General features: G+C 47.4%; 1 protein-coding gene across 28 annotated transcripts in view; it reads left to right on the top strand.

Moving 5' to 3' along the window:
- The first annotated feature begins 1,435 nt into the window (after nucleotides 1-1,435).
- Nucleotides 1,436-10,609, top strand: part of DHDDS (dehydrodolichyl diphosphate synthase subunit) — a 39,259-nt gene continuing 30,085 nt past the window's right edge. For 7 of the 28 annotated variants that reach the window (XM_003809439.5, XM_055103619.2, XM_055103625.2 and 4 more), the window contains exons 1-3: nucleotides 1,605-1,725; nucleotides 2,237-2,354; nucleotides 7,527-7,643. In XM_003809439.5, the coding sequence (XP_003809487.1) occupies nucleotides 2,292-2,354; nucleotides 7,527-7,643 (180 nt within the window). In that variant the 5' untranslated portion in view covers nucleotides 1,605-1,725; nucleotides 2,237-2,291. Of the gene's footprint in view, nucleotides 1,865-2,236; nucleotides 2,355-7,526; nucleotides 7,644-10,609 lie in introns of those variants that run through there. The other 21 variants (XM_063593825.1, XM_063593823.1, XM_063593816.1 and 18 more) reach the window with 10 other exon arrangements.

The following is a 10,609-nucleotide window of genomic DNA, read 5'->3' as shown; positions in this document are numbered from 1 at the left end:
AGACATAATCAATTAGAAAGTGCCAACAAAACATCTCTTCCTTGCCTCATTTCTTTAATAATATTGTAAAATGAAATGCGACAAAAAGGTTCTTTGACAATTGTGAATTTTTATTCCACTCAAAACATAATACTACATAAAATTGTATTATGCTTTGCAAGAAATACTGGTTGTGGCCGGGCGCGGTGGCTCACGCCTGCAATTCCAGCACTTTGGAAGGTCTAGGCAGGCAGATAACGAGGTCAAGAGATCGAAACCATCCTGGCCAAAATGGTGAAACCCTGTCTCTACTAAAAATACAAAAATTAGCCAGGCTTGGTGGCACGCGCCTGTAGTCCCAGCTACTCAGGAGGATGAAGCAGGAGAAACGCTTGAACCCGGGAGGCGGAGGTTGCAGTGAGCCGAGATCGCGCCACTGCACTCCAGCCTGGGCGACATAGCCAGACTCCGTCTCAAAATAAATAAATAAATAAATAAAATACTGGTTGTATAAGAATCTGTAAAGAATTTTTTCCTCCTCTTTCAATTTTGAGAAAATTGAACTACAAATTTGTTTTGTGAGCCTAGAACTCTTGCAACCCTTTTTTTCGTAAAGGTTCAGTAGAGCTAATGCCCTTAACTTTTCTACCAGGGATAATTTCTGTTATTTTCATTTATGTACTGCCAAAGCGAGCACCTTTCTGTTATTTTAGAAGTCATGCTTTTTTTTTTTTTCTTTTTTGAGACAGAGTTTCGCTCCTGTTGCCCAGGCTGGAGTGCAGTGGCCTGATCTTGGCTCACCGCAACCTCCGCCTCCCGGGTTCAAGCGATTCTCTTGCCTCACCCTCCCGAGTAACTGGGAAAACAGGCGCCCGCCAACACGCCCGGCTCATTTTTTGTATTTTTAGTACAGACGGGGTTTCACGATGTTGGTCAGGCTGGTCTCAAACTCCTGACCTCAGGTGATCCGTTCGCCTCGGCCCCCCAAAGTGCTGGGATTACAGGCGTGAGCCACCGCGCCTGGCCTAGAAGTCATTCTTATGGCAGAGATCTTTCTGGCCTTACCCCTTCTCTTGAGTTCGTTGGGATAGGTCTTGGGAATCCACAAATCCTAAAATATGCGTGCCTTAAGTCGGCACAAAATAGATTAATATTCTGTGCGTCTGTAAGATTGGCTGCGGCTAGAAACTCCTTCCCAGACGATTAAATCCACTAAATAAAACACGAAACGGTAACGAGATAATTTTTAAGAGTATGCACCAGTGCTCTAATGAAGCCCGGTTCTGCGGCATTCCAAGGTAAGGACGCTGCCTTACCCAGTCTCTCAGCAGTCCTAAGCTGCCTTCGACGGCCGAGAAGCGCCTCGATTCTTGCCCCTGGCTCATTTCCCTGGCGCGTTTTCCAGAGGCCTCCCAATCTGTGAGTCTACCGACCCCTCCGCTCCCAACGCTGGGCTCAACCCTGTCTTCCCCAGCTGGTCCCCCAGCACGTGGCCTGGAGCCCAGCCTCCCGCCCCGCTCGGTCACGTGAGCCTGGCTCTCACCCGCGCCGGCTTCCACACCCCGCGGGACTGAGAACCGCCCTCCCACTAGCTCGCAGGCGCAGGCGCAGGGCAGGGCCCCCTCAATTTGGGTGACGGAAGGGGCGTGTCGCAGCGCCCAAAGATGACGTGTTCTTCCAGCGCCACGTCGTGAGGAAGTGCCGGCCCACTGAAGCCGTGGGGACGCGCCCAGCGGAGCTAATCAGGTGCCACTGAACTGAAGGGGTGAACTAGAGGAGAAGAGGGTGACTGGGCGGGGAGCAGCTGCGGGAGAAGCAAAGGGACGACTGAGGGAATAATCAGACCACTGAGGCGTGAAGTACTAGGGGTGCGATAACTGAAGGGGTTAGTAACTGGGAGCACAGAGTTAGAAACAGCTTAGGGGAAGATGGAGAAGGAAGAAACGGGGAATGATCAAGATGTGGGCACCATGATGTGGCAGGAAACCGACTTAGATGTTCAGAAGAAGTCAGTGCAGATACGGAGGAAATGGGAATGGGAACAAGTCTGCAAAGCCAGGAGAACCGAGGAAAGGCTTTTGCCTCCAGAGGTCTCATTGCGTTATAAAACTCTGGGTGGTAAAAGATTATAGGCTTAGACCAGTGTCTTTGGATTCTAATGCTGGCTGCTCTCCATAGTCCATCTGATTCCCCAGAAGTCAGTTATAGCTCTTCGCAAACCTTGGTGACTTCTTATTTTCTTTCTTGTTTATCCAAGATTACCTGGCTGGTGTTTGCTTGTTCTGGAGTGATCTTCTGACTGGAAAAGAACTATGTCATGGATCAAGGAAGGAGAGCTGTCACTTTGGGAGCGGTTCTGTGCCAACATCATAAAGGTGAGCAATGGCCCAGAGCACCGGTTGGCCTTCTGGTCAGTTGGATAATCTTATATCAAAACCTGTTATTAAAGTTGATGATGTTAAGTGCAATTCATGATGTTAAGTGGAATTTAGCAAGGAAACCAAAGAGTCTTAGAATGGTAACTTCCAGGTCTACATTTCTGGTAGACTTTTGTCCTAACTCTGATATTTTCAGGAAGCCCAGGCCTCTTAATGTCACTGGGCAGCCTAGACTGCTAAGTATTCTTTATAGAGAACTGAAATTTGTTTCCCTGGAACGTTGATCCATTGTTCCATGTACTGTCTTCTTGATTTAAATAGGTTAATCTTTGATATATTCTTTGATCTGTCAGTAGAGCAACGGTTAAGAGTTTGGGGGCTGGGCCCGGTCACTAACGCCTGTAATCCCAGCAATTTGGGAGGCTGAGGTGGGCAGATTGTTTGAGCTCAGGAGTTGAGACCAGCCTGGGCAACATGGCAAAACCCCGATTCTCCAAAAAATTAAAAAAATAGCAGGGCTTGGTGGTGTGCGCCTGTAGTCCCAGCTACTCGGAAGGCTGAAGTGGGAGAATTTCTTGAGCCCAGGTCAAAGCTGCAGTGAGTCACGATTGTGCCACCACACTCCAGCCTGGGTGACAGAACGGGACTGTCTCAAAAAAAAGAGTTCAGAACAAGACTCTGTCTCAAAAAAAAAAAAAAAAAAAAAGAGTTTGGGCTCTAGAGGCAGACAAACATGGGTGAAATTCCTGTTCTTTTTTTTATTTTGAGATGGAGTCTCGCTCTGTCACCCAGGCTGGAGTGCAATGGCGCAATCTTGCCTTACTGCAACCTTCATCTGCCAAGTTCAAGCAATTCTCTTGCCTTAGCCTCCCAAGTAGCTGGGGTTACAGGCATATGCTACCACACATGGCTAATTTTTATATTTTTAGTAGAGATGGGATTCTCATATTGGCCAGGCTGGTCTCGAACTCCTGACCTCAGGTGATCCACCTATCTCAGCCTCCCAAAGTGCTGGGATTATAGGACTGAGCCACTGCACCTGGCCTGAAAGTCCAGTTCTATCATTTAGTAATCATGTGACCTTAACAACTGTAGAATTATCATGAGAATTTATGAGACATTAATATAAAGCAGTTAGCATAATGTCTAGCAGTTCTTAATTATTATTAGGATTGTCTTTCAGACATTTGAAGACTATTATCTCCTATCTTCCCCAAATCTTCCCTCAGCTTTTTCTCTAGGAATCACAGCAATATTATATCTGCCTAAGACAGGTTTGAGATTGGGGCCAGTCAGCTTGGTTTTGTTTTTCAACCACAGGCTGTCAAGCAGCAGGTAGTAATGAATTTATGAGTCAGTAACCTTTATACAAGCCCCACACATGCTCACAAACAAATGCCAAGTGATCTCAAGCAGTCCAGGAAATGGGAAGTATCTCCTTGGGGAACCACTGCAGTGGTATGTTTGGAAGAACAAGCTGCATAACTTGAATGGATTTTGGGGGCTGGAAAGGCTGTATGTGAGACAGAAGTAGAAAAAGGAGAAGTGTTGATGAGGAAGCAGTCAGGGAAGAGCCCTCCCAGGTGAGGAAAAATAGGCTAAGGAGTCCATTTGTGTTATGGGAGACAACTCAAAGCTGCTCCAAGCCAAATAAGGGTTTTGTTTTTTGTGGTTTTTTTTTTTTGAGATGCAGTCTTACTCTGTTGCCCAGGCTAGAGTGCAGTGGTGCAGTCTTGGCTTACTGCAACCTCTGTCTCCTGGGTTCAAGCGATTCTCCCACCTCAGCCTCCCCAAGTAGCTGGGATTATAGGCGCCGGCCACCATGCCTGGCTAATTTTTTTTTTTTTTTTTAGTAGAGTTGGGGTTTCACCGTGTTGGCCAGGCTGGTCTCGAACTCCTGGCCTCAAGTGATCTGCCCACCTCAGCCTCCTAAAGTACTGGGATTACAGGCTTGAGCCACCACGTCCGGCCCCAAGTAAGTTTTGTTTGGCTCAAAAAAAGTCTTTTTTGTTTGCTTTGAAAAACAATTTTTTTTTTTTTTCAGACAGAGTCTCACTCTGTCGCCCAGGCTGGAGTGCAGTGGCACAATCTCGGCTCACTGTACCCTCTGCCTCCCCGGTTCAAACAATTCTCCTGCCTCAGCCTCCCGAGTAGCTGGGATTACAGGTGCTCGCCACCACGCCCGGCTAATTTTTCTTTATTTTTAGTAGAGACAGGGTTTCACCATCTTGGCCAGGCTGGTTTTAAACTCCTGACCTCGTGATCCACCCGCCTCGGCCTCCCAAAGTGCTGGGATTACAGGCATGAGCCACTGCGCCCGGCTGAAAAGCAAAATTTTAATAAAAATCCTGATGTTTGGTTTTCTTGCAAGATCACCAGATCCAGCAATGTTGTGCCCCAGTTCCTGTGTGTCAGCAGTTGGCTAGAGGTCAGGAATTAGTGCCTTTTTTTTTTTTTTTTTTTTTTTGAGACAGAGTCTTACTCTGTCACCCAGGCTGGAGTGCAGTGGTGCTATCTCGGCTCACTGCAACCTCTGCCTCCCGGGTTCAAGCCATTCTCCTGCTTCAGCCTCCTAAGTAGCTGGGATTACAGGCTCCCACCACCACACCTGGCTAATTTTTGTTTTTGTTTTTTTCTTTTTTCCGACATGGAGTCTTGCTGTGTCGCCCAGGCTGCAGTACGGTGGCGTGATCTTGGCTCACTGAAACCTCTGCCTCCCAGGTTCAAGCAGTTCTCCTGCCTCAGCCTCCCAAGTAGCTGGTGTTACAGGCATCTGCCACCACGCCTGGCTAATTTTTGTATTTTTAGTAGAGACGGGGTTTCACCATACTGGCCAGCCTGGTCTTGAATTCCTGACCTCGTGATCTGCCCGCCTTCGCCTCCCAAAGTGCTGAGATTACAGGCATGAGCCACTGTGCCCAGCCCTAATTTTCACATTTTTAGTAGAGATGGGGTTTCAACATGTTGGCCAGGCTGGTCTTGAACTCCTGACCTCAAGTGATCCACCCACCTTGGCCTCCCAAAGTGCTGGGATTACAGACGTGAGCCACCGCACCTGGCCCTATGAGTTCCTTTTTTCTGTGGAAGGTACCATCTTCATTTGACTATGCCCATCAAAATTTTTCCTGGCCAGACACGATGGTTCAAACCTGTAATCCCAGCACTTTGGGAGGCCAAATCGAGTGGATCTCTTGATCCCAGGAGTTCGAGAGCAGCCTGGCCAACATGGTGAGACCCCCGTCTCTACAAAATATAAAAAAATTAGCTGGGTGTGGTGGTGTATTCCTGTAGTCCCAGCTACTTGGGGAATTGAAGTGGGAGGACCTTTCTCCTCCCGAAAGGTGGAGGTTGCAAATGACCTGAGATAACACCACCACACTCCATCCACCTTGGGTAATAGAGTAAGACCCTGTTTTTTGTTTGTTTGTTTGTTTGTTTGTTTGTTTGTTTTGAGACAGAGTCCCGCTCTGTCATCCAGGCTGGAGTGCAGTGGCGCCATCTCGGCTTACTGCAAGCTCCGCCTCCCGGGTTCATGCCATTCTCCTGCCTCAGCCTGCCAAATAGCTGGGACTACAGGCGCCCACCACCACGCCCGGCTAACTTTTTGTATTTTTAGTAGAGACGGGGTTTCACCATGTTAGCCAGGATGGGCTCGATCTCCTGACCTCGTGATCTACCCGCCTCGGCCTCCCAAAGTGCTGGGATTACAGGTATGAGCCACTGTGCCTGGCCTGAGTAAGACCCTGTTTCAAAGAAAAAAAATTTTTTCCTTTTGCTTTCTAGTTGGAGACCAACTAAACCAAGCCTGTATTTAAGAGCATATGGTTGAAAGATTAACTCTGGAAGCAGATGGACATCAGTTTGAATCCCTATTTCCCTCTTCTTAACCGCGTGACTGGGCCGGGCGTGCTGGCTCACACCTGTAATCCCAGCACTCTGGGAGGCTGAGGCAGGCGGATCACAAGGTCAGGAGATCGCCACCATCCTGGCTAACACGGTGAAACCCCGTCTCTACTAAAAATATAAAAAATTAGCCGGGCATGGTGGCAGGTGCCTGTAGTCACAGCTACTCGGGAGGCTGAGGCAGGAGAATGGCGTGAACCCAGGAGGCAGAGGTTGCAATGAGCCGAGATCGTGCCACTGCACTCCAGCCTGGGCGACAGAGCAAGACTCCTTCTCAAAAAAAAAAAAAACAAAACTGTGTGGCTTATGCAAGTCACTAGAACTCTCTGAGCTTGTTTTTCCACCTGTAAAATGAAGATAATACTATTTACTTTATAGACTTGTATGATAAGATGAAGTATAAGAAGCCCAGCATAGTATTTGGCATGTAGTAAGTGCTCGGTAAACATGTAAATAAAAATAAGTAGGCCAGCTATGGTGGCTCATGCCTTTTTTAATCCCAGCACTTCGGGAGGCTGATGAAGGAGGATTGCTTGAGCCCAGGAGTTCGAGACCTGGTTAACATAGGGAAACACACCATCTTTTTTTTTTTTGAGACAGAGTCTCGCTGTGTCGCCCAGGCTGGAGTGCAGTGGCACGATCTCAACTGACTGCAACCTCCACCTCCTGGGTTCAAGCGATTCTCCTGCCTCAGCCTCCCAAGTAGAGTAGCTGGGACTACAGGCATGTGCCACCATACCCGGCTAATTTTTGTATTTTTAGTAGAGACTGGGTTTCGCCATGTTGGCCAGGCTGGTCTCGAATGCCTGACCTCAAGTGATCCGCCCACCTCAGCCTCCCAAAGTGCTGGGATTACAGGCGTGAGCCACCACGCCCGGCCGACCCCATCTCTTAAAAAAAGAAAAAAAGAAAAGAAAAGAAAAAAGGATAGGTAGGTGTGGTGGCATGTGCTGGTAGCCCTGGCTACTCAGCGGGAGGCAGAGGTGGGAGGATCACTTGAGCCCAGGAGGCCAAGGCTGCAGTCAGCTGTGATCATACCATTGCATTCCCACCTGGGTGACTAAGTGAGATCCTGCCTCAAAATAAAGTAAGTAACTAAGTAAGTAAACTTTAATGTCTTTTTACTGAGTTAAAAGCACAAAGTACCCAATTCCCTTCGTCAGGGTTTTCATCACATAGCCCAAACATATCACCTTGGGGTGTAGTGTCTTCCTTTATCCCTGAAGAATATGAGACCTGTTCATCATTTGTCTTCCTATTCCACAGGCAGGCCCAATGCCGAAACACATTGCATTCATAATGGACGGGAACCGTCGCTATGCCAAGAAGTGCCAGGTGGAGCGGCAGGAAGGCCACTCACAGGGCTTCAACAAGCTAGCTGAGGTGGGTGTGTATGGCAGAGCCCAAAGTGAACAGTCTGTGGAGAGGTAGATTATAGCTAGAAGACCAGGCTCTGAGTTTGCTGTGGTTGGAGAGTGTTTTTTGTATCTGTCTCTGTGTTTTATTGTTTGCTTGCTAGCTATAGATCTCATCTTGACATTGGCCAGACGTAGTTGCTTTTGCCTCTAATCCCACACTTTGGGAGGCCAAGGCAGGAGGATTGCTTGAGCCCAGGGGTTCAGGACTAGCCCGGGTAACATAGTCAGACCCTGCCTCTACAAAAAAATTTAAAAATTAGCCAGACTTGATGGTGCACACCTGTGCCCCCAGCTACTCAGGAGGCTGAGGTGGGAGGACTATCTGAACCCAGGAAGCTTGAGGCTGCAGTGAACAGAGATTGTGCCCCTGTACTCTAGCCTGGGTGACAGAGTGACACCATCTCAAGAAAAAAAAAATGACATTAACAAAGAAGTAATCATCCAGTGAATGACCATAAAATACTGGAAATAAGAACAAAATTGCCTCTTCTTATTTTAATAAATCAATAGTTTATATTTTATGCCTCATCCAGTCCTTATTGTATGCTCTACGTGACTTAACATTAATAAAATTGCATCTGTAGCTTCAGTAACCTTATTTTCACTTAACATTTTGGTTTTGTTTATTTGTTTGAGACAGAGTCTCACTCTGTTGCCCAGGCCAGAGTACAGTGCATGATCTCTGCTCACGGCAACCTCCGCCTCCCGGGTTCAAGTGATTTTCTGCCTCAGCCTCCTGAGTAGTTGAGATTGAACACCCGTCACCACGTCCAACTAATTTTTTTGTATTTTTAGTAGAGATGGGGTTTCACCATGTTGGCCAGGCTGGTCTCGAACTCCTGACCTCAGGTGATCCACCCCCTTCAGCCTCCCAAAGTGCTGGGATTACGGGCATGAGCCACTGCACCCGGCCAACATTTGGGGAAGCATTTTTTAAGGTGTATATATAAGCTTTCTATCTGTATCTTTCAATGACTGTAGAACATTTTATCAAGAGGATCTGATATAATTTAACTGCTCCACTATTACTTGACATTACAATAAACATTATAAATAGTACTGTTTCAGCCTGGGCAACATGGTGAGATCCTGTCTCTACAAAAAAAAAAAAAAAATTAGCCAAGCATGATGGTGCATGCCTGTGGTCCCAGCTACTTACGAGACTGAGGTGGAAGGATGACTTGAACCCTGGAGGTTGAGGCTGCAGTGAGCTGTGTTCACGTCACCGCAATCCAACCTGGTGACAGAGCAAGACCTTGTCTAAAACAAAAAAAGTACTCTTTTTGGATAAATTCTTAGAAGTGACATATCTGGACGAACATTGAGTGACTACTCATTCTGCTTTGCCAAGGCTGAGGGGTTTCTCAGGACACAGGTCTTTCAGTGCTAAAACTGGTGAAAGTCCCCGGCAAACCAGGACATCACTCTACACAGAGGTCATGAACATTTTATGGTATAATGCATGTTATAAATTGGAAGACATTAAGTTTAACAAAAGAATGGAATATGACAATCTTGGTGAAATTTTTAAGAAGAATGGAGGGCCGGGCGCGGTGGCTTACGCCTGTAATCCCAGCACTTTGGGAGGCTGAGGTGCACGGATCATGAGGTCAGGAGATCAAGACCATCGTGGCTAACTCGGTGAAACCCCATCTCTATTAAAAATACAAAAAATTAGCCGGGCGTGGTGGCGGGCACCTGTAGTCCCAGCTACTCGGGAGGCTGAGGCAGGAGAATGGCATGAACCCAGGAGGCGGAGCTTACAGTGAGCCGAGATTGTGCCACTGCACTCCGCCTGGGCAACAGAGCGAGACTCCGTCTCAAAATAAATAAATAAATAAAAGAATGGAAATATGGTCTGTAGTTCACAGGTCCCAGTGTCCTAGCACAGGGACACAGTTTGATGCCAGGGCCGTGATATTTTTTTCCTTGAGTGAATGGCAGTGAGGTTCTCACCAGAACCTTGTAGAAGTCTTTACGTTTGTTGACTCCAGCTTCTCTTTTGTAACTGAGAGGCAGTTTTGCCTAATGCTTAGGAGCTTGAGCTCTGGAGTCACTCAGAATTCATTGGCACCCCTGCTTTGTCACTGTCTGGCTTTGTGACCTGCAGCGAGTTATGTAGCTTCCCTTTGCCTCAGTTTCTTCATCTATAAAATGGGGTTAGCAATCTCTATCTCAGTAGATTATTTGAAGATAAATAAGATGGCACAATGAAAAGCATGTAGCACAGGCCCTGACCTAAAGGAAGTGCTCAAAAAATTGAAACTTATTATTAGCAACTGTATTGACTGATGTCAGTGGTGGGTTCCAAGCCAGATGTGCCATCCACAGTGGCTGCCTTGCAAGGTCTTTAGGGCCTGAGGCTATTCAAGTGTCAGGTTCTCACTGGTAATTTTCCTAAGATGACAGTAGATTTGTTTGCTTGTATGTTTGTTAAGGGGTTAGAGAGGCAGCTCTTCGGCTTGTTTCTTCTGTTCTGTTTGAATGTCTTCTGTTGTCTACGTTTAACCTCCAGCTCTCCATCTCTCAACATTGTCCTCCACCTCTCAACATTGTTCTCCACCTTTAGTGGTACAGGATTAGAGCAGCCCCAAAGGACTAAGTTTTTTTCTTTTTTTTTCTTTTGAGACGGAGTGTTGCTCTGTCACCCAGGCTGGGGTGCAGTGGCGCGATCTCAGTTCACTGCAACCTCCGCCTCCCCGGTTCAAGCGATTCTCCTGCCTCAGCCTCCTGAGTAACTGGGATTACAGGCCTGCGCCACCACACCCGGCTAATTTTTGCATTTTTAGTAGAGACGGGGTTTCACCACGTTGGTCAGGCTGGTCTTGAACTCCTGACCTCGTGGTCCGCCTGCCTTGGCCTCCCAAAGTGCTGGGATTATAGGTGTGAGCCACCACGCCCGGCCTGTTTTTTTTTGAGTTGAAGTCTCAC

This window comes from Pan paniscus, chromosome 1, assembly GCF_029289425.2.
Source record: "Pan paniscus chromosome 1, NHGRI_mPanPan1-v2.0_pri, whole genome shotgun sequence".
Taxonomy (NCBI): domain Eukaryota; kingdom Metazoa; phylum Chordata; class Mammalia; order Primates; family Hominidae; genus Pan; species Pan paniscus.
Note: the sequence above shows the minus strand (reverse complement) of the source record. Positions and strands in the feature narration are given on the sequence as shown.